The 24538-nt window shown below is 36.8% G+C and overlaps 1 protein-coding gene across 1 annotated transcript in view; it reads right to left on the bottom strand.

Annotated features, from left to right (window-relative positions):
* OCA2 (OCA2 melanosomal transmembrane protein) overlaps positions 1-24538 on the bottom strand; it is a 621653-nt gene that overhangs the window by 425072 nt on the left and 172043 nt on the right. Inside the window, exons 9-10 of the mRNA XM_043996561.1 lie at positions 6508-6579; positions 143-208 (exon numbers count right to left, since the gene is read on the bottom strand). Coding sequence (XP_043852496.1) covers positions 143-208; positions 6508-6579 — 138 coding nt within the window. The remainder of the gene's footprint in view (positions 1-142; positions 209-6507; positions 6580-24538) is intronic.

Raw genomic sequence — 24538 nt, 5'->3', positions numbered from 1 at the left:
AACATTTTTCAATTAAGCACTTATTTTCAAACCAAAATTTCAGGGTCTTTTAAATAAAACAAAAGACCATTAGGAAAAGATTTTTTTAAAAAAGTATTCTCAAGGTCCAATACTGATATCTCACAGGGAGAGTTTGAATTACCATTCCAAATAATAATGCCAGAGTCTCGTAATCAATCCACTCCACCACTCTGACCAGGCTGGGTCTCTGCAATCAAAGAAGAAAATCATCAGTGAACACTGGGTATTATCAGTGTAGTCATCAGTTGTGAACATATAAACACCTATCACTTAAAAACCCTCTTCAATGGGCTAGAACCTATTAGGCTTCTTGCCTCTGGAGAGTACCAACAGCCCAGTTCTCACAAATACAACTGCATGCATCCAGCATTTTTTAAAGACAGACAGACACAAAATTATTATATAAAGAAATGAAGCATTTGTTCCACAACAACCAGCCCATCTATAGCCCCAAACTTATTTTTTCATAGAACCCATTCATAGAATCTGCTCAGTGTTATAGCAGTAATGAAGAAAATTCTTGAATTTAAATAGTGCTGTTTTCCTAGTATTTCTTTGTATTTATATAAATTTTAATATTATAATAATCCTAGAATGGACAGAGGAAAAACATAATTATCTCCATTTTACACATGAGGACCATAAGAAATAAAAAGGTAAAAAGTATTTCACCAAGATCATACAAATAGCTAAAGAAATACATATGAACATAAAATTTGAACATAGATCTGGTAATTCATAGTTTACTTATATTTCAAATGAGCGTTAGTATAGTATGGTGGATAGAGTAGTGGTCTCCAAAGGGGTCCATGGCACACCCCCCAAAACGTATGTGGTCAACCAATTGGTAGGTGGGAAAGTTGGAAGCATCCCATCCTCCTTGGCAATATTGTCATTTCTACCTCCACAACACCTCTGACATCCATCATTTTCTTTCCACTCATTTAAATACTTTCTTAGTTCAAGCTTTCATCTCCTCTCAACTGGATTATTGCAAAGCCCTCCTATTTGGTTTCCCTGTCTCTACTTTTCCATTTCAATATAATCTTACATACACTTGCCAAAATTATTTTCTTAAAACACAAATCTAGACATCGAGAGGGAGAGACACAGACAGAGACTCAGAGAGACCGAGACACAGAGAGACACACAGAAAGAGACAGAGACAGGGAGAAAGTTAAAGGTGGAGTAGAAGGAGTAAAAAGCCTCTGTTTGTTGTTACTGGCGTAATAAAATAAAAATCTCTTTTGTTTCGCATGTTCACAACCTAGTACCAGTCTATCTTTCCAACCTTGTTACATATTGTTACATACATACTCTTACTGCACTTTGATGTCTGGCTGAAGTAGGTTTTTTGTTGTTCCTCATATCCATATAAAAACATAACTCAAATATCTAAACATAAACAAATTCACATATAAAGCCATGCATTTAGCAAAATCACATAAAATTAAAGGAATAGGTAAAAACTGAAAACTTTCTGATGAATTAAAATAAGAGATCAATCACTTTTGCTTACTATTTTGTTTTCTATATAGTTCATGGTTGTACACAGAAAAAAAACAACAGACTCCTGCTGAAAAATTATGTTCACGGTCTGTAATGCCCTATTTTATTAGATATTTTTGGTATTATATAGCTTTCAATAAAAAATATGTAAAACCAAAAGGAATTCACATGTTTGGCTAACTCTACTGATGAAATTAACTGAATAAATAATTACTAACAATTTTATTTAAAAGTCTGACCTACCTCCCAGGACAAACTTTGGGATTTATAAAAAAAAAATAAAGAAGTATCTTCAAACACATTGCTCTCAAAAGCTGAAAGCTTTTCTGTACCGATAAAAACAATTTTTAAAATATTGTTTATTTCATTACAATCTCATCCTTTTAGATTATTTTTGTGTATGTTTTATAATTTTATAACATTTCTGTAGCACATCATGTAACTTACAAATGAGTAAATATACACATATTAATCTGTGTGCTCTTTTTTTTTTTTTTTTTGGTGAGGCAATTGGGGTTAAAGTGACTTGCCCAGGGTCACAGAGCTAGTAAGTGTCAAGTGTCTGAGGCTGGATTTGAAATCAGGTCCTTCTGAATACAGGGCTGGTGCTTTATCTACTATGCCACCCAGCTGCCTTTTTTTTTTTTTTACTGATTGGGCACATGACCAAAAAAGTTTAGAGATCATTAGGATAGAGTTCTGCACTTGGAATCAGGAAGACCTGGGGTTTAAGTCCTACTTCCTAGCTGTGTAACCATGGGCAGATCACTTGACAGCTCTGAGCTTCAGTTTCCTCATGTGTAAAAATAGGCATAATAAAACCTTGAATACTTACCTCCCAGGGTTATGTGATATGAAATCATGTATGTAAAATCCTTTGTAACTTGAAAACAGTATGTAAATGTGGTATTTTTATTGATTCTTTTCAAGAATTACATAATAAGCATAGGTTATAGAGATTCAAAAAATGAGTCCCTGGGGCAGCTAGGTGGCACAGTGGATAGAGCACCAGCCCTAGATTCAGGAGGACCTGAGTTCAAATCCAGCCTCAGACACTTAACTGTGTTAAGATAATGGAATTTAATAGATGCCCAGGGGTCAGACTTGATTGACTTAGTAGTGTTTGAATTGGGTGTGAATGAGGACCTACTAAGTACCCACTTAAAGGTGATTAGATTTTAGCCACTAGCCAACACTGAGGTCAGTGTGTTCTCAGAGGCTATGGACTGAAACATTAAGTGTTCTTAGAGGCTATGGACTAAGACATCAACAGGAGACCTCTCTCAGCCAATCAACTTGAAGAACCTCCCATTTCTGGGAGGAGGACATGAAGTAGGAAGCAAATGCTGGCCGAGGGCTTCTCTCTCTTTTGATTTGAGATATAGGCTTGATGGCAGGACTTTATGTGGGCGGTTAGGAACGCTAGGATTTCCATGCTATAAGGAATTTGTTCTCAATCTTTCTCTCCCTTTACTATCTTATATCTTTTAATAAACCCTTAAAAGCCTAAACTCTTGTTGAATTTATCAGTGATTTTAGCCAGTTTTCCCCCAAAACTGGTGTGGGGAGGGACAGATTAAAACCCACATTTAGATTTTTAAACAACACATGACACTTGCTAGTTGTGTGACCCTGGACAAGTCACTTAACCCCAATCACCTCCCCCCCCCCCAAAAAAAGAGTCCCTGCCTAAAAGAGTTTACATTCTAAAACTAATACTCTTTCTACAACACTACAATGCTTCTCTTAAATATTCTCAGCCATTTTAGTGAATAGAATGAGCAGAATTAATTCTATCCATAATTAATAATGGTGGATTTTTAACTTCTTTTTTTTTTTTTGCTCAGGGCAATGGGGGTTAAGTGACTTGCCCAGGGTCACACAGCTAGCAAGTGTTAAGTGTCTGAGGTTGGATTTGAACTCAGGTACTCCTGAATCCAGAGCTGGTGCTTTATCCACTTCGCCACCTAGCCACCCCTATGCCACCTAGCCGCCCCAATTTTTAACTTCTGATTTCTATGACTATGAAACTTGAACTTTGCAATTATAATTTGCTTTACTGCAATTGCTACTATGGAGACTTTCCAATAATTACTATTTTTGCTATGCTTAAACTTGCTTACATGCAAAAACTCATGATTTTTTAAAAGTTAGCTATAAGTAGTTAGGTTTTTGTTTTGTTTTGTTTTTTACAAAATTCAGTCCCTTGTTATGCTTTTCGTGGTGAGTTGCTTGTTGTTATTTTGAGAACTGATTACTGTGACCAAATTCAACTCATGTGGTTTTTAAAAAAACATATCTGTGTTGATAGAGATGTTGTTATCTAACAATAGTACCATCTAATCCAACACTGCCTTTGGTTGGGTTTTTTCAGGATCACTTTAATCCTGGCCCCTACAAGGAATTCCAGTGCCTTACCTACAATTGCCTAGTGGACATTTAACATGGATATACCAGGTCAAGCTTAATATATACAAAACCAAACTCACTATTCTCCTGCTGGTCCTTCACAAATCCTCTAAAGGATGCTGCATATTAGAATGAAAGGCACACAGGCTGTACACAAAAAGAACCTGAGTACAAATCATGCCTTTGATGGTTCACATCACATGCCTATCTGACCTTAGACAAGTCACTTACCAGCCTGGACCTTCTTTTTTTCATTTATAAACTGAAGAGGTTGGAGTAGGTGGCCTCTGACATGCATTATAAATCTAGATCTATGATCCTATGATTTCTACTCCACCACCTCCACTCCTACCAATTTCCCTAATTTCTATCGGGCACTACTAATTGTCATGCTTGAAAGATGGGGAAGGGAAGACAAGGGAGGGCAAGGCAAGGGAAGGCAAAGGCGCAGGCATTTATTGAGTTCCTACTATGTACCAGGCATTCTGCTAAGTGCTCTAAAAATATTATCTCATTTGATCTTCACAACAATTCCAAAAGGAAGGTGGTGTTATTATCCCCATTTTATAGTTGAGGAACCTTAGGCTGAGAGAGGTTAAGTGACTTGGCCAGGGTCACACATATAGTAAGTGTCTGAGGCCAAATTTGAACTCAGATCTTCCCCACTCCTGAACCACTGCCACACCTAGCTTTCATTTGCTTCTTTCCTTTATAGTTTATATGTACTCAATCCATTTGAAATATCCTTTATATTCTTCCCACTACCATTCCTCTCATACAGAACTTCATTGCCCCAAGAATCTCATTACTAGATCTGCTACCTTCAGTTTCTCTCATCAAAATTCTTCCTAAATGCTCCTGCCAATTGTATTTCTAAGTCATTAATTTCTTCAAGTCACTTCCCTGCTCCAAATTCTCCAGCGGTTCCCTAGTCAATAGGTTGTCTCAACTCTTCAGCCTGGTTAAACCTTACATAATTTACCTTCACCTCACCTACATAATATTCTTCTTTCCTCCTCTACAATGGAGTCAAACCTAGTCAATTTTACTGTCTCCTAAACATACTACATTCACTGTCATTTCTAAAACTTGCTTCCCTCACCTCTTGACTTTTCCCACTCCTATTTACATATCCAAATCTTAATCACCCTCAATGCCAGCAAGGTTATACTTCCTACATGACACTTTCCCCTTTGTTGAATTCCAATAATTCTTTTGTTTCTACCACTTATACTGGTATTTAATTATAAACAGTCTTGCCTTGTTACTAAACTATCATACCTCTCCAACTATTATCAACTCCATGGAGACAAGAGCTATCTCTCATATTTCTCTGATATCTCATACAATACCTAATATGCAGGGCAGCTAGATGGCCCAGTGGATAAACCACTGGCCCTGGATTCAGGAGTACCTGAGTTCAAATCCAGCCTCAGACACTTGACACTTACTAGCTGTGTGACCCTGGGTAAGTCACTTAACCCTCATTGCCCCCCCCAAAAAAAATACCTAATATACAGTGTTAAGTACTTTATAGGAACTAAACAAATACTTCTTAAGAACAAATCAAAAGGAAAAAAAAATGAGATTCAGCAAAACCAAATCCCCCCAAAAAAATGAATGAGAAAATTTATTGTATAGAAGAAAAAATTAAGAAATGTTTTAAAATAACTTAACAGCCACCAAAATATCACTTTAGACATCAGAAAAAGAATGAAAACAGTCACCCAATTTCCTGGGCATGTTTCCTCATTTGTACAATTAGGAGGCTGGACTAAATGGCTTCTGAGATATCTTCCAGCACTAAGATCAAGAATTCACCTGAGATGCTAAGCCCCACATTGTTACTGTGTAGCTCCACAAATAGAGATGCTTTAAAGTAATTGATTTGATTGAGCCAAACCATTAGTTTCTTTGAAAACTAGCAAAACACATATGGTTTGATTGAACTTAGCCATGTGAACATTTTGCCAAATATATGGATTTAAAAACATCCATTCTCGGACAGCTGGGTGGTGCAGTGAATAAAAGACTGGCCCTAGATTCAGGAGGACCTGAGTTCAAATCCGGCCTCAGACATTTGACACTTACTAGCTGTGTGACCCTGGGCGAGTCACTTAACCCTCATTGCCCCCTTCCCCCCCAAAAAAATCCATTCTATGCCTCTATTGTTTACTACCTGTGTGATGTTAGATAATTCACTTAACCATCCTGGCCCTCCATGTACTCATCTATAAAATGAAAGGGCTGAACTAAATGGGCTCTGGAATTCCTTCCAGTTCTAGATCTATGTTTATGGAAACCAATTCATTTTCTACATATGCCTTTTATTTGTTTGACCAAATAGAAACCCAGCTATGGATAATGGTTTAAGAAATAATTTTCACTATGTCCCAAGATCACCAGCTTGTAGAAGAACCATGTTAGGCTACTGACTACAGAAAACTGCAGAAATGATAGGAGGAAGGAGGAGGAATCTTACCTAACAGTGAATTGGATCCTCCCAAAAGCTCTAAACATGACATTTTACCAAGAGATAAGCTAAGCATTGGAAATATCACAACTTACATCACCAATAACAGCCAATGCCGCTAATGCGGCAAGGGAGCCCAACATTGCTGCCAGAGTTCTGTGAACAATCTGCAATAAAAGGAAAGATGTTATTGGAGAAAAATTCCATTAAAATCCATGCGTCTGGTCACATAACTGAGTTAAGCTGGAAATATTTGCATCTGTCTATCATACTCATCAGTTTTATTAGATCATTTTATACCACCTCTGTCAAAAGCCACAGGAGCTATTGGAGTCTAGAGCCTGAAGCCCCTGTGGCAAAAGCTCCTTGAAGAAAGCAGCTGCTTTTTACTTAATAATTAAATTGTGTTGCTAACATAGTGGAAGGACTGGATAAAGCATGTGCTATCGGAAAGCCTACACTAAAATGTCATTACTGATTTACAACAATTTAATCCCTAGGCAACTGGAACATTAGTTCTACAAAACAAATCAATTCTGCCCAATTAAATGAGAACGTTATTAAACCGAATGCATACAGCCAAATGCTTAATCTAATTGGGGGTATTCCATGTTATCCCTGAATCACACAAGTATCTTTTGGTTTTTAATTATTATTCAAATAGAAGTGAAATTTCTAAGAAGAAGAAAAAAATCCAGACAAAATTAATAGTAGACAGCAAACTTCATTTGCCACTAATTTTATAAGAACGAGCCTGCTGCAAATGTATTGATAGATGGAGCACTGGCCTCTCAGGGACTCCATTTGTTCCTATGGTGCTATTAGCCTGAAGAGGAAAATGTTCAAAGGCAGCTTCTTCATCCAGTTAATTGCTACAATGAAACCAGTCTGCTGTGGGCTTTTTTTTTCAGTCTGACCCACTTTTGCAGAACAATATGTACCATCAACAAATAGGCAGACAGTCCATTTTTAAAGTATATTTAAAATACATGGGGCAATGGGGAATGGGGAAACTGAAAGGGCAAAATTATAAGAATAATATTTGAGAAGCGATGCAGTATTATTGGTGCCTCAGGAAGCAAGTATGACTTTCATGTGTTATTTTTATGATTTCGAACTCAATACTGACTAGATTTTTTCCACAGAATCTTTAGCCAAGTTCACCCTCAGTAGACATGGTAAATAACCTTCTAATTTAAGCAGTTGCATTAAAGATAGGAAACAGGTTAGCACTTCTAATACATTGTCTACCTAGACTAAGAATTGGAAAATAAGGGAATGTCCATCAATTGGGGAATGACCGAAAATGCTATGGTATATGATTGTGATGGAATGTTATTGTGCTATAAGAAATGACAAGCAAGATGATTTCAGGGGGGGAAAACCTGTTAAGACTTGAATGAACTGATACAAAGATAAATGAGTAGAACCAGGAGAACATTATATATAATAACAGCAATATTATACAGTGAAGAATTGTCACTGACTTGGAAATCCCCAACAATACAATCATTCAAAATAATCCCTATGGATTTATGATGAAAAATGCTATCCATCTCCAGAGAAAGAACTGACGTTGTCTGAATACAGACTGAAGCATATTATCTTTCTTTCTTTTTTGTTAGACTCTTCTTGCACAAAATGACTAATACAGAAATGGTTTACATGATTGCACATGTATAACCTATGTCATATTGAGTTCTGTCTTAGGAAGGGGGAGAGGAGAAGAAGGGGGCTAGAATTTGAAAAGCAAAACTTAAAACCAAATAAAATTGTTTTATATGTAATTAGGAAAGACAAAATATTATTTAAAATATGTTGTTCACCTAGGTTTTTATCCAGATTTCAGTTCATCATTCACCTTTCAAAAGATTCCATGTTGTTTTTTTATCCTAAAAATGAGCACAGATTTAAATTGAACTATAAGCCAATCCACTCACTCACAGAAAAGATCCCAAAATATTTCTCAATCTTGATATTATTTTTAACAGATGCTCAGGAAATATTTGTTCAGATAAATTGACTCTACTGAGAGGTGCGGGTAGAGGGAAACAGTGTTGAAAATACTGTAAGCCTAAAGTGAAAGGTGCTCTTGCTGTTTGTCCTCGTCCTTCATTCTCAAAGAGGACCCTGACATCGGGGTGCTGTCATGGCTTGCAGTGAATTGGATCTAAGCGAGAAAAGAACTGTGCAAGGTAACCAACCTCATTCTCTCTTCCAGAACCATCTGGGTTCAGTGGCAATATGTATGTGTGTAATATATATATATATGTATATGTGTGTGTAATATATATATATGTATATATGTGTGTGTGTGTATATATATGTATATATGTATATGTATGTATGTATATATGTGTATGTATGTGTGTGTGTGTGTGTATATATATATATATATATATATATATATATATATATATATAATATGAAGACGGCCCTGGATGTTTAAGGTAATTAGAGTTAAGTGACTTGTCCAGGGTCACATAGCTAGTGTCTAAGATGAGATTTGAACTCAGGTCCTCCCAACTTCAGGGTCAGTACTCTATCTACTATACCACCTACTTGCCCCAAAGTGGGGGAGGTGGGGTAAAGTAAGGAAGAATAAGGAAAATTTTCTGTTTCTAGGCTGTGTGGTAAATGGTTGAGCGGAAAACATTTTTAAAAGTTTGAGGAAGAAGGAGTAGAAGTAGAAAAAATAACTTGATCTGAATAATAAAAAGAAGGAAATTATTTAGGTGATTTAGAGGGGCAGTATAATGAATAAGTCTAGAGACTGAATATGGGAAGAGGAAATTTGGGAGAAATTGAGGAACATTTAAAGGAAAAATATCAAATTCATATTATACTTCTGGTTTCTATGTGAGAGGTTGAAGGGGAAAGAAGGAAATTAAAGCAGACTAAAGATTAAGAAATTACTAAGGAAAAAGAACCTGAAGAGATTGAATCAAGGATCAGGATTGAAGGAGAAAGAGAAAATGGTAGTTGGCAAGGCAAGGAATTTAAGGAAAAGTATGTAGGACAAATTGGAAGGTGAAGTAAATTGACAGAGTAGATTAATAGGTGATGAAATATAAGTTGGTATTAGAGGATATGGAAGGTAAATTATGCCTATAGCATTTTGTTAGGTGGAATTATCAAGCAATTAAGAGATAATAATTGACTACTACAGATTTCAAGAGGTACTTAAAAGTAATGACTCAACAACCAAGTGGAACCAAATAGGTAGTTCTAAAAAAAAAGAAAAAGAAAATTATCAATCAGTTTGGAAAGTACATTTAATTTAATTCATCCCCTCACTTGCACTGAGTGATGTTTGTATTTCTGCCATGGAACCACTATCTCTGTTCCACTAACAGACTTCTCTTTCTCCTAGAAGTGAGATGAAGGACTTAAGGAATGCCTCTCTACATCCCAAGTTGATGGGCTCTGGATAGGAATCCCCTATTCAAAAGAAATAGGATAGCAAAAGGTGAGGCTGTAACATTATATATTAAAAAGGTTTGATAATATGAGGAAATCCAGGAACAGAAAAGAGAAAATATGGTGAAGAATCTTTAGCTTAAGGTCAATAAAAATCAAAATATAAGTGATTTTATCATGAGCATATGCTACAGATTTGGGCAGAAAGAATTAATATATTAGAAATTCAACATATAATCTATGAGGAGATTAACATATTCATAAAGAAACAGATAGGAACTTTCTTATATGAAAAAGGAAAAATGTCTTTTCAAGAGGATGAAAAGTGGAAGAGTTTTCACACATAAGAGGAAGGGAAGGAAAAGGATAACTGTATGCTTAAAGTCAAAAAAAGTATATATTTAAGGATCTTTCTGAAAAGAAGAAAGCTTGGTGCTGACAAAGAAACATTTGATTGTCCTTTAAGGAAGAGGTATCAAATGTGTACCCAGTGGGCCACTTGCAGCCCATAACACTCTTAAGTGAAGCCTGAACCAGATTAAAATGTAGCTCCTATCCAATTTTAATGTTTTGGTGCATTAATAAAAAAGAATTATATAGACAAAATTATTTTCTAAGTCAATATGTGGCCCACAGGGATCTTTAAGCAAGGTATAGTAGCCCTCATTTCTATTTGAGTTTGATAAAGTAGAGTAACAAAAGTTATGAAGTAAAATACAATCTTGTAAAGATTGAAGGAAAAAGGAAAGAGTAGCAGTGGTAAATGAATCCTTACTGAGGGGTACTGAGGAAACTCTTGTTGACCTGAAAACAAAAGAGATGTCTGTTACCTTTCAGGATCATGTATTCAAGAAATAAAATAGAACTTCCCAAGACTCATAAAAATAAATTACTGCAACTGACCTCAAGTGATTCACATGAGCACAGACCATATCGCCAGAAGGAATCTAAAAAGTATTACCACTAATTACAAATTCTTGAGTAAGAGACCAAGGACCATTGGGCTCAGGTTGTGTTTGAAGATACTTCTTTATTTTTTTTTTAAATCCCAAAGTTTGTCCTGGGAGGTAGGTCAGACTTTTAAATAAAATTGTTAGTAATTATTTATTCAGTTAATTTCATCAGTAGAGTTAGCCAAACATTTGATTTGGGAAGTAAACAGCTGGCTAAGGAGATGGTACCTAAGAATAGAATTTGGCCTTCTGAAACATAGCTTAAAATATAAAGGTGACAGACTCCCCTTTAGGATTAGAGTATACCTAATAAATGCTCATAAAAATATATTTGCAGGTGTCTTGACAATCTAATCAAAAAGGACTTTAAATGAAAAGGGATGGAAGAAAGAGACAAAACTGCTTATGTAGATCCACTATAAAGAGGAGCTACAATGAAAGAATGATCACAGCTAATATATAAGTTATAAGCAGGCAAAATTCCAAAAAAGAAACCTGACTAAAACCCATGACCTCAACACATAATGCCTGAAGTTTAGGTAACTAACAAGAATAACCAGAAGTCATAATACAAGGAGAGAAATTAGACCTCATAGTTATCCCTGAGACTAACTTAGTGAGATAAAACCTATGGCAGTCATGTGTCTCTAGGTGGAAATCAATTCAAAAGAAATAGGATAGCAAAAGGTGGTGAAGCAGTAACACTATATATTAAAAAAAGGTTTAGTAATATGAGGAAATTCAGGAACAGAAAAGAGAAAACATGGTGGAGAGCCTTTAGCTTAAAGTAAATGAAAAGAAAAACATAAGTGATTTTATCACTGGAGTATGCCACAGACTTGGATAGAAAGAATATATGAGATCAAAAAACACTTCATAAGCCCGAACAGAAGGGTAACATAATCACAAATGATAAGAGATTCCTTTTACTTAGATATCTACTGGAGGTACTCCCTCTCCCTCTCCTCTCTCTCCTCCCTCTCTCTCCTCCCTCTCTCCTTCTCCCTCTTCCTCTCCCTTTCCTTCTCCCCCTCTCCCTCTCCTCTCTCTCCCTCTCCTCTCTCTCCCTCCCTCTCCTCTCTCTCCTACCTCTCCCTCTCTCCTCTCTCTCCTCCCTCTCCCTCCCCCTCTCCCTCTCCCCACTCCTTCTCCCTTGCCCTCTCTCTCCCCCTCTCTTCCACAAGTGTAGAGAAGGTAATAATTTCTTGACTTCTCTCAATATACTGGAGAGCATCCAAAGAAAGGTAATCCAGATGCAATAGGGAATTGACCCCATGATATTTGAGGACCAGCTGAAGGAAATGGAAATGATTATTCCAGAGAAGAGAAGACCCTGGAGAACATGAGAACAGCAATTATCTTAGCAATCATTTCATTCTTCAAAAAGGTAAAAGAATCTTGATCTTATATATTGGATCTGATTCTCACTAACATATAAAAATGATGATGAGATTCTTGGGGAGAACCCAGAGAAAACAACCAGTATGGTAAAGGTCCTTGAGCCCACATCATCATGGAAGGATCATCTGAAGGAAATGGGGGTGTCTATGATACAGAAGAAAAGACTCTGGAGATCATGAGAGCTAGTTTAAGTATCGGAAGGGCTATCAGGTACAACAAAAGGGGTCAGATTTGTTCTGTTTGGCCTCAGAAGATTAAGGCAGACACAATGAATGGAACTCACAAAGAGAAGAATTTAGGCTTTACTCTAAAAGAAGCCACCTTCCTGGGGGCAGCTAGGTGGCACAGTGGATAAAGCACCAGCCCTGGATTCAGGAGAACCCGAGTTCAAATTTGGCCTCAGACAGGACGCTTACTAGCTGTGTGATCCTGGGCAAATCGCTTAACCCTCATTGCCCCACAAAAATAAACAATTTAATTTTTTTTAAAAAGCCACCTTCCTAACAATGCTGTCCATAGCTAAACTTTTTAAAAGACATTACTATTCCTGCTAATTGGAGGTTGTGATTTAAAAAAAAAATGAAAGTTTTTTTTAACATTAGGTTAGGATAACTGAAAGACACCAGTTTTTGAAGGACCACCCTTTCGGGGAGGAGACCAACGGCATGAGCTATGCATGCCAGATTGCCTGCTGAGCACTCGATTTCCAGGGTGCGAGCTTAAAAGGCAAGGAGAGAACAGAAGTGGTTTTTCTTTTTCCTGCTCTGCTGGTCTCTTGACTGCGCTGCACAGACAGACGCTGACTGGAGTTTGACTCCGCCTGGCTTGCAGTTAGCAGCCGCACGCGCTTGACATGGTCTCTCTCTCTCTCCCCAAAGGTGGCCTTGGGTTTTGGTGAGTTTTATATGGAATATAGACTAAGCTTAGACTTAAGACTATTTGTTTTGTATTTCTACTTTCCTATCCCTCTAATCAACATCACCTGGTAACTACCACACAATAAAGCTCTAACTAGAAAACCAGAAGCTTCTTCCATTTACTAGTCTGGGAGATAAATTAAGGGAAAGGTTAAAGAGGGGAGATTTATGATCTAATATCCAATTTTAAATCTCACAAGGTTTTTGAGCAGAGACTGGATGGCATGACAGATATTATAATAGAGTTTACTTGTGACTGTAGATTGGAATAGTTAACCCCTGAGGTTCCCTTCCAACTCTCAAATTCTGTGACATTCATATAGTTCAAGCAGAAAAAAAATGCCCACAAAAAGAATTTCTTTACTATTTTTGAACCCAAATCTATACCCAAGTCTCATTAGTTCCAACCTTAGGAACATAGTTTTAAATCTGGAAAGGGCCTTTAGAGACCATCTAATCTTCCTGAAGACCAATTTAAAACTATTTTCAATCAGGTTACTCTAACAAGAGAACTTAAAATGTATCATATCAGTACTCAAATAAAGAGTCCAATGACAAAAGAAATAAATGGTAATTGTATTAAAGCAGGGTTATAACTAAATTGTACTGAAAAGTAGTGGGGTACTGAGTCAAAATGATATCCCGTTAATCTCATCTGGGCCATCTTCAAAAGCTGAATTATCTTACTCTTCAGGAGACACAGACAATACCTGTCACTGAACATTCTATCTAATAAATATTTTCTTACTGAGTATAATCAAAGAATGTGTAAGCACCTGCAAATATATTTTTATGAGCCTTTGTTAGGTGTTCTCACCTAGAAAAGATAAATAGAATTATTGTAGTTACTCTAAAAATTTCTTACTTTTTTAATAACAAGCCTGAGTAGCTCCAAATGCATTTAAAACAAAACATTTCCTTTCTACTAACAAAAAAAAATCAAGATAAGAAAACTAAAGACCAACTTTGGTCATGTGGAACAAACTAAGAAATAAAGAAAATGGGTCTGTGGATAATGAGTACGTTGCTTCAGAAGCAATCATGGATATTTCTAAATATCAAGCCCTAAGTAAACGAGTTTTTCTACTACTGGAAAGAAAGCACAGTTATGATAAATGTGGGCAACAATCCTAGGGAACAAAAGAAGGGTTGTTGTTTCTTTCTTTTTTTAAGACTGAGGTCCTCCACCTCTACCTATGCCAAAGAATGCAACATGCCTCATCCTAATGTACAAAACCCAAGAAGCATTAGGGCTGAAACTCTGTGCGTGAAAAGAGAATAGAAGAGATAGGGTCTGACCTGTGAGCTACTCCTTTATTAACATTAAATGGAAAAATAATTGCTGATTCTCAGGAGCCTGTACCCAAAAGTTGTGCCTGGAAGCTTGACATTATGGATTTTTGCCTGGGCATCTTGGGAAAATGTCAGTCTGATCATTAAGATGATCTGTCAGTCAAGCAGCAAATATTTATTAAGTACTTGCTATGTACCAGGCCCTGTGCCAACTACTGAGCATACAAAGGAAGATAAAAATAAGGTTCCTGACCCTGAGGAGCTCGCATTGTACCAAAGATTCTCTTTTGTACCAAAGATTGTCTTCTTAAAAATAAGAACCTATCAAAAGAAAAAAAACCAGTGTGGTATAGTAGAAAAATGCTAAATTGACAGAGTCTAGGTCTCCTAATATCCATGTTATTTTAGGCAACTAATTTGTGCTTTCTAGGTCTCATTTTCTTCATTGGTTTAAAAAAAAGGAATAGGATTAGAAAACCTGTAAGGTCCCTTTAAGTGCTATGAGTATCATCCTATTAAAAAACCAAAAATACCTTTATAGAAATTGGGGGAAATGAACAATATTAGGAATATTCGTTGCTTACTGTATTGTATTCTAGCAATCAAACTACCAAGGGGTCACTTTATATAACTAGACAATAATAAAATTCATTTGGAGGAACCAACGGTCTAAAATCTCAAAGGATTTTTTTTTTTTTTTGCGGGGCTATGGGGGTTAAGTGACTTGCCCAGGATCACACAGCTAGTAAGTGTCAAGTGTCTGAGGCCGGATTTGAACTCAGGTGCTCCTGAATCCAGGACGGATGCTTTATCCACTGCGCCACCTAGCTGCCCCCAGGAAATAATTTTAAAGTAGGAATTAAGGAGGAATAGAACTTTCTGACGTCAAATTATATAATAAATAAATAACTATCAGAATTATTTGATACTGGTTAAAAATGGAAAGTAAATCCATAGAGCAAAATAGACAAGTAAGAACAAGAAACTATCACACATAAGCCAAAGAACATATACGACTTGGGGAAATGCTTTTTATTCACTAATGACTTCTGGAAAAAACTGGAGAAAGAAAAGAAGGAAGAATAGAAGGAAGGAAAGAAGGAAGGACAGTGGAAGGAAAGGAGGGAGGAAGGAAAAATTATCTTAAATGATATTCTACTATAAATCCTAAATATATAAGGCCTAAATATAAAGGATTACATAATTTTTTAAATGGGAAGAAAATAGGAGTCATCTTTTACCACTATGGAAAGGAGAATTCTTAACAAAAGAAAAAGGATACTGAAAAAAAACCAGACAATTATGAACACATGAAATTTAAAAGCTTTTGTATGAACAAAATCAGTGGAACTAGCATAAGATATGTCAACTGGGGGAAAAATCATTGTATCAAAGGTCTGATATCCAAGACATAAAGGGAACTAATACAATATATGACCAATTCCCAAATAAATCAGTGCTCAAAGGATATCATGGAAAGGTTTTCAGAAAAAGAAATGCAGACTATTGGCAACCATATGGAAGATTGATCCAAATCACTAATTATAGCACAAACAAAAATTTAAACAACTAACAAATTGAAAAAAGCGGTAAAGAGTCAATGGTTGAGGAAGGAGCTAGAAAATAATGGTGTTATGCTAGTCAGTGAATGAGCATTTACTAAGTACCTGCTATATGCCACTTGGAAGCAGCTAGATGGTTTAACAGATAGATCACTGGGTCTAGAGTCAGGAAGACCTAAGTTCAAAACCAGCCTCACACATTTATTTGCTGTGTGACCCTGAGCAAATCATTTAACCTCCATTTACCTTAATCCACTGGAAAGGGAAATAGCAAACCACTCCAGTATCTTTGTCAAGAAAATCCCATGGGCAGCATTGGTGTGCTATGGTCCATGAAGTCACAGAGTCAGATACACAACTGAACAACAAATGTGACACTATGTGAAGCACTAGGGATACAAAGAAGGGGGAACAGTCCCTCTCTCAAGTAGCTCAAAATATGAGGAAAAATTACTAAAGTGTCTATGTTCTCTGATTCAGAGATCCTACTGTTAGGTACATATCCCAAAAAAGAAAGATTCATAAATACCAAATTATTTATAGCAGGACTTTTGTGGCAAAAAAAGAACTAGAAACAAAGTGTGCACTTTTCTCTTGGGAAATGGCTAAACAACTTGCCATATATGAATGCAATGGACTATTATTGTGCTATATGAAACAAAAAATATGATTAATTCATTGAAATAGGCAGTTTTATTTGAACTAATGCAGAAAAAGAGAATCATAGCCAGGATAAAAACACAGATAAAAATACACAATGACTACAACAATGTAAATGGAAAGAACAATGAAAATCTGAATTTGGGTAATAAAAAATAACAAGATTTGGCACAGAGAAAAGATTTTTTTAAAATTCACTTCCTTTTTTTGTTGGAGAGGCAAGGTACTATGTGTCTAGAGTATCATATATGCTGTCAGAAATAATTGATGTGTGGGTAGGTTTTGCTGATCTGTTTTTGTTTGCATTCTATCTTTGTGACAAAGAAAGATTTATTACATACAAGAGCAGTAGGTACATATTCAGAAATTTTCACATAAAAACAAAAGGCAACAATATTTTTCTTTTTTCTTTTTTAGCAACAATATTTTCAAAGAAAATCAAGAACATTAGAAAAATCATAATCACTTATGGGCACCAAATAAAATCTCAGGCTACCAGTTTCTATCTTGAAGAAGAAATTGATCAAAAGGAGCACTAACTACCACACCTTTGTGAAACTTGCACCACAAGGATAAGGCCATGAATCCAAAGGCCAAGGTGCCATACATATTCATTTATAGGAAGTAGACAAGAAGATCCAATTCACTGTCCTCTGCATTCTAAATTATGGGGGGAAACTTGGACACCATTTAAAAAATTAGCACGCAGATGCATATTGCATATTAAAATGTTAGCAATAATCCAATAGCAAATTTAAAGAGCAAGGAAATCATTCAACACAAGATTTGGCTGCAAATGTTTTGCCTTTTGTGGATCTGTCTTACAAGAATTTTAAATAAACTACTCAGGACTTTGATGCAAAAATAGCCTCTTAAAAGGCTGCTCTTCATTTAAAACCTCCCTCTCCGTTGAGAATACCTTACTTGCTCCAGCATTTGCTTTCAATAGTCAATGCTTAACTCCAGTTGCCATGATGTTGGTGCCCTCCATCTACCTAAATTGATGACAAGAGCCTATTTTCCCACTTTTGTGTTCCAAGGGTCCTAACTGCTCAAAAATATTGGCCCTTTTTTCAGTCAAAAAACATTTTTGGGGAAATATAAAGCTCCTTTTGGCACAAGCTATGCTCATACAGTGCCAAAACAAGAAGCAAAATCACAAAAATTCCAGTCAGCCAGTGAGTTGTGTTTTGCCCACGAAGTGCCAAACTAACAGTTCAATGTTGTTGGTTTTTTTCCTGCTGACTGGTTTTTGGACTGGTTGTTTTAGCATCAGGAGGATATAACTTCACAGATCAGAGATAGCAAAACTTCCTCATCAACCTCTTCCCCCACCACACAGATGCTTTCCCTTCCTTCCCCTTCTAGTTTAATATAGTATGTCATGGGGCAGCTAGTGGTAGAGCACTGGCCCTGGATTCAGGAGAGTTCAAATCCAGGGTCAGTCACTTGACACTTAGTAGCTGTGTGACCCTGGGCAAGTCATTTAACCCTCATTGCCCCACCAAAAAATAAAATAAAATAAAATAGTATGTCATAAAAGCATTGAGAGGTATTGGTTGTAGAGATCAGAAAGACGGGGGCATGCATATTAGAAAACTAATAGAATTTGAACTACAGATGAAAAGGTGAGAAAGAAAAAGGGGGGTAAATGCAGAGAATTCCCCTATATTGGACCTTTGACAATGTGGCTCCAACTATTTGTCTTTTCACTCTCTATATTCAAATTAATGGATCTAATCTTTACCTTTTCAGGTGTCTCACACTTGCACAGGATGTTTCCAATGCTTAAAATGCATTTTTGTCTCATTTCTTCCAGTTGTAATACTTCTCTTCCTTCAAGTACCAACTTAAATATAACTTCCTCTCTAAAGCCCACCCTTGATTCACTCACTCAGTTCAAAGAGAACCCTCCAACTACATATTTTCCTAGAAAACTTGACCCAGACCTCCTAGTATGTTTATCACATTCTGCCTTGGTAAATTTTTATTCACATATTTAGAATATCTTCTACACACATGCACACACACCTCACAATGTCATTGGTCCTCTTTGAGAATGAAGAACAAACAACAACAGAAAGCTTTCTGACTTAAGTCAAGCATCTTATTCACTCACTATTCCTTGAGGTCTTACTTGAAGGCAGACTATCATTCTTTCATCTTTGGTAAGTATTCGTTGTACTGAATTAAATTTGATAAATTGATTCACCTAAGAGTTATTGTTATCAACTTGAGAGGTTTTCAGACTACTTGTCAGGAATGTCATAAAGATTATTTCTCTTTAGCTATGTATTAAACTAGATTGCTTCTGAGGCCATTTGTGCTCAGAGTCTAGAATTCCAAAAAAATAAGTTACCCTGTCCAATGCACTTTAACTATTGTAAAATGATACTCCATGGATCTTGAAATTCTTGAATATGTCCTTTTGTTAGTGGATCAAAGACAGAGTAGTTCTTAGTCCTGTGCCAAATCTTTATCTTTACAATCTGTCAAGAACTTCCATTAAAAAGAACATTAAAATTTGAAAGCACCAGGTCTTATAGCTTAATGTAGGCTGGCTTAAAGGTTACCCTGAAAACCTAATGTGTCTATTAATGAAAGTAACTATCTACATCAAAATATTTTTTCAACAAGACATAGTCTATCAATTTGGCTAATCCTTCAATTTTTTTTATTTGGTTCAAACAAAATATTTATTGAGATCTATGCAAGGTATATTGCACAATTTATACAATTGAGGTCAATATTTTTATTTGTTAATGGATAATTCACAGAAAAAGGATGAAATTGTTTTTCTAAAGAGGGGCTTCATTTTATTTCCTTAGTTTTGTGATTAGTATTATAATGGGGGAAGAGAAAGAAGTATCTGACTTTCTGTGAAACCAATCGCCTCACATCACTGAAGGGAAAAGATGGAACAGAGCAATTTAGAATCCAGTGGAGAAAGTAATAACTGGTATTTTTCATGTCTAGTGCAAAGTTCACAAAATGTGACTAAAGCAAGCTGCAAGAAAGTGACATCAAGTCAACTTTTTAACATTTAAAGTTTGCTTTTTCCATAACGAAAAGTCTAAATGAACTTTTTAAACAAATTCACTTGTGGAGTGAGAATGAAAACAGAAATTCAGGAACACAAAAATGCTAGCCCAACACAAGAAGGAGCTTATTTGGGAGTACAGAAGTGGTAGGAGATGGGGAAAGATGACAAGGAGGGAGGAAGGGGGGGAAAGAGGGATGGATGGATGGATGGATTGATGGATAGACCAACAGACAGATAGACAAACACATACATAGGTATATAGATATGTAGAAAATACATAGGGACATAAATGGATGGAAGGATAATTTATTGAGTACTTACTATATGCTTGTCATAGTACTAAGTTTTAGGGATACAAATATAAGTAAACAGTCCTTGTTTTCAGGTATCTAACAGTCTGATGGGGGATAAACACCATAAAAGGGAATTTTCAAAGGCGGGTGGGAAAGGCAGCTTGGTATGCAGATAGTCTTGAACCTTTACTCTTCATAGAAGCTCTCTCAATGCAAATGCTACACCCATATGTATGTGTGTATATTTGTGTGTGAGTATATATCATATATGTGTTAGTTAGGGACATGTTGTCTCCCTCATTAGACGAGGCTAGGAGTGTTCAGTTTTTGTCTTTATATCACCAATACCTAGTCTGGTGCCTAGCACACTGTGGGTATTTAATAAATGCTTGATTGAAACCCTACCTAAAAGAGACCATCTTATAAAAGATATAAGAGATGCCACATATTATAATGCTACCTAAAAGCAATATATCATCTAAGATAATTAGTTAGGAGGGAAATGTGGACATTTCACCCAACAAATTGGTGAAAACATTTGTTACAGAGCACCAAAGTCACTTCAGACAAGAAACAATGTGGGGGTTCTTTTGGTGTCAGGCGGCTGTTTTTAAACAGCTTTGTTTCAACACAGCTGTGTTTTTAGCATCATATCAACCATTAGCTCCCAGAGCAGTATCATCTAAGCCAATTGTAATTGCAATGGCAACTCTGAATTCAAAAGGCTCTGACTAAACATCAGTATTACTTAATCCAGAACATAAATCAAACTCATTTTGTAGCCATTCAGTTAGAGGGAAGAACTAATGTATTTTTCACTCAGGTGAAATCAACATATTTCAATAATTATATCCCTAGTTACATGATTGGTTTAATTACCAGTGTATCTTTTGATTGTCCAATTGCTCTGTACACATTTACAAGAAACATAACAATACTGTCCTTGCCATTACTACTTGCTCTTCTGAATGCCTTACATTTCTTTCAGTTTCCACCTTCCCCAAGCTCCATAGAGCAGAGCACAGTGCAATGTATAAAGTACATACAAGAAAGTTATTTCTTAAATGAATGAGTTATAGGAGGACTGGATTCCGGTTCTAGGTCTGGAACCTTGAACAGGTGACTTAACAATAACAACAATTGATAGCTATACAGCTCTTCAAATTTTACAAAGTGCTTTCCTTCTATTAACCCTGTGATATAGGTAATCCAAGTAATAATTCCATGTTCCTGGTGATAAAACTGAGGGTCACAGGTGTTAAGTGACATGCCCAAGGTAACATAATAAGTAAATGTCAAACCAGAAATTGAACTCAGATCACTTATGACTCAAAGTCCAAGGATCTTTCTACTATATTTCAGGGTCTCCCATTACCTTCTTAGGCCTTGATTTCCTCACCTACAAAATGAAGAAGTTAGACTCATTATAGCTATATTCCATTCCAGTTCCAAAATTCTGAGTTCATATTTAAAGAAAAGCTTAGAAATAGGGGGCAGCTAGGTGGCGTGATGGATAAAGCACTGGCCCTGGATTCAAGAGGACCTGAGTTCAAATCTGGCCTTAGACACTTGACACTTACTTGCTGTGTGACCCTGGGCAAGTCACTTAACCCTCATTGCCCTGCAAAAAAAAAATAGAGCAAAAAGCTCAGCCAAGACTATGACAAAGCAAGATTTGTTCAAGTGCTAGCTTTCTAATTAAGTTCTCATAGTATTTAATTCTTTTTTTTCCATCACAATGAATTCTACAAATATTTGATGGCCCAAGGGTCCAGTGAGGTGAGAGAGGTGAAAATTTTCCAGAACCAAAAAAAAAAAAACCCAGCAGCACAAACATACTTTGCTACAGTTCCATTTTATTTATGCGTCGAGGGAGTTTCTAAAAGCTCAGATGTAATATTGGCGGGGAAAGGTGGAAGAAATATTTTAAACCACTTCTGAATTTCCTATTATGCCTTCAAGCCTCTCAAGTCTATAAACATGGAATGGGAAAGATTTGAAGATGCATAAATGATTTTTTTTAATATTTTCTGTTTAGGCCAGAAATAGAAAAGGAGCCTGGCTTGTGTCATGTTGGCACTTCCGCTCCTATTCCATCTGGAATCTTGACATGCAGGGGGAAAAGATGTTTGCATAAGACAGAGGCAAAAAAGGGAAAATTGATTCCTTTCTGGAGAAAAGTTAGCATTTCAGATTTGTTTGATGATTTTCATTATTGTTGTATGTTCTGTGCTTCCCTAACCTAATGTTAATGAATTCTCATCTAGAAACAATGATGATGGTGGTGATGATCTCCCTTTACTATCCAAAGATGATACTACCGTAAATGCAGCATGAATTATTTAAGCAGTGGTGCTGAATTTACACTGATATATCCACACCCTTTCTTTGAGCCAGTTTAATAATAGCACACATTTACAAAGCACCTAGGTCAGATAAAAGATTTGCTGAATCATGTAATCTCAGATTGAGAAAGGATCTCAAAAACCCCATAGTACAATCTATGCCTGCACAGGAATTCTCTATATAATGTACCTGATGATGTGTCATTTGTCCTTTGTTTGAACACCTACAGTGAGGGAAAGCTCACTTTTGTATATGTAAAATGGGATTCATAGAATAATTGAGCTTCACCTCATCATTAGTAGCATACTTTAGAACAATTAGGTGGTAAGGTAGATAGAGCACTGGCCCTGAAGTTGGGAGGATAAAACTCACCTCAGAAACTTACTATCTGTGTGACCCTGGACAACTCACTTCACTTCATTTGCCTTAAAAATCTGTATGTTCAGGGTAGAATTCAGCTTTCTGAATACCTAGAAGTGAAAGAATATGGCCAAGTTTGGTACTAGCTAGAAATAGTTAAGTCTTACTAATCTGGACAGTTTGGCCTCTAAGTGGGAATTCCAATGTCTTCTAGATCATAACCTCTAAAGGTCCATTTGGAAAGTGTAGCAGAAGATTGGGAAATGGTCAAGGTGAAATAAAATGAATGGGGTTAGATCTTGCTACTAATGGTGTCCTCCTGAAGCAAGGTAGTAGGGTGAAGAAGATCTCAGTTGAACTTTAAATCTACTACTTATTAGCTATATGACTAAGTCAATGAAAGCTTCTAAGACTCTTAATCTGTAAAATGAAGACAATAATTCAATTCAACAAATATTTAGTATGTACTATGTGTTAGGTCATATATGAGAATGCCTATAAAGCATTTTGAGATTATAACACCCTATAAAAATGTAACATTGATTATTGCTAAAGGTATATCAGAGAAAAAGAAGAATAATCAAAAGAAAATCAGAGGCAACTGAGTCCTTTCCCTGCCACTTTCAGCATCCGGCCAGATCTCTCTTCAGCCAAAGAATAACAGGATCTCTCATAGCCATCTCCAGGGGGTTTTCAGCACCAAGGTCAGAGCCTTGTTTTCTTCGGGCTACAAGTAACAAAATAAGACTCCAACAAAGAATACTAAATATGTATGCTCCACAGTAGGAGGTCAGCTGCCTTTTGAACCTTATTTGCTTCTATTCTGACTTTCACTCCAGTCAGTTTAATCTTATGGGGGTGGGGGTGGGGGTGGGGAACAAATTATTTGCAACTATGAGTTTTTGTTCATTCTATGCCTCTTCCCTTACAAACTCTTTACTCATTCCCTCCTATCAAAATTTTGTTTATCTTTTAAGGCCCAATTTTTATCTAACTGCCCTATTGAAGCCTTCTCTAGCCACTCCAGCCCAGAAATTTCTCCCTCCCCTGAACTCCTAGAGCACTTTCCTATCTACATTACTCATTTAACCCTTAATGATTTGTGGCTTTGCATGAGCATTTAACTAACACCAATGACGATAACAACTAACACTAGTCACTTCAAGTCCTGCTTCTGACAGAACTTTGAGATTCTGTCACTAGTTGTGAGAGAATGAATGAGAGGAAAGACATTAAACCCACAAGGCTCCTGATACAATCACCCCCAAAATAGCAATAAAAGAACCCTTGGGGCAGAAAAACATACAAAAATATGGGCTGAGAGTTTTCTCCAGCTATAGATAGATTTCAGGGGGCCATGCTGGGCCACAAATAAAGCCTAACCCTGCAATCAGGCTGACACACCAGACATCGGCCAGAGGAATTTGCCCCAGTGCCTCTGAATTGGCAGCAGCACAGGCGTCTTCTGGAACCAAGGGCATGGTCAGACTGAACGGCTGGCCCTGGGGGGGGGCGGTAAGTGCAGGGGTACCAGAGAACTGGGGGGGAAATATTGACTATCCCACCCCAGCGGGCAACCAAGAAGAAATTCTGAGCGGCGGGATACCCAGGTCAGGGAGGGGAGCAGGGGCACAGTCTCATCAGAAGCTGAGAACCACACCACAGAAAGCTTTGCTGGTTGGTTGCTTGGTAAAGTAGGACTGAGGTTATCCCCAGACCTGAGAACAGGCCAGGTGAGATTAAAGCCTGCCCCCTCTCAACCCAAAACACCTGGGACCCTCTGAAGCTGAGAACAGGAGTGGAGCGAGAAGCAGCCCCTCCCCCCACTCCCAGTGGAGAGTTTAAAATCAAATAAAAGTGAGGCCAGGCAGGCTGAGA

Source organism: Dromiciops gliroides, chromosome 3, assembly GCF_019393635.1.
Source record: "Dromiciops gliroides isolate mDroGli1 chromosome 3, mDroGli1.pri, whole genome shotgun sequence".
Taxonomy (NCBI): domain Eukaryota; kingdom Metazoa; phylum Chordata; class Mammalia; order Microbiotheria; family Microbiotheriidae; genus Dromiciops; species Dromiciops gliroides.
Note: the sequence above shows the minus strand (reverse complement) of the source record. Positions and strands in the feature narration are given on the sequence as shown.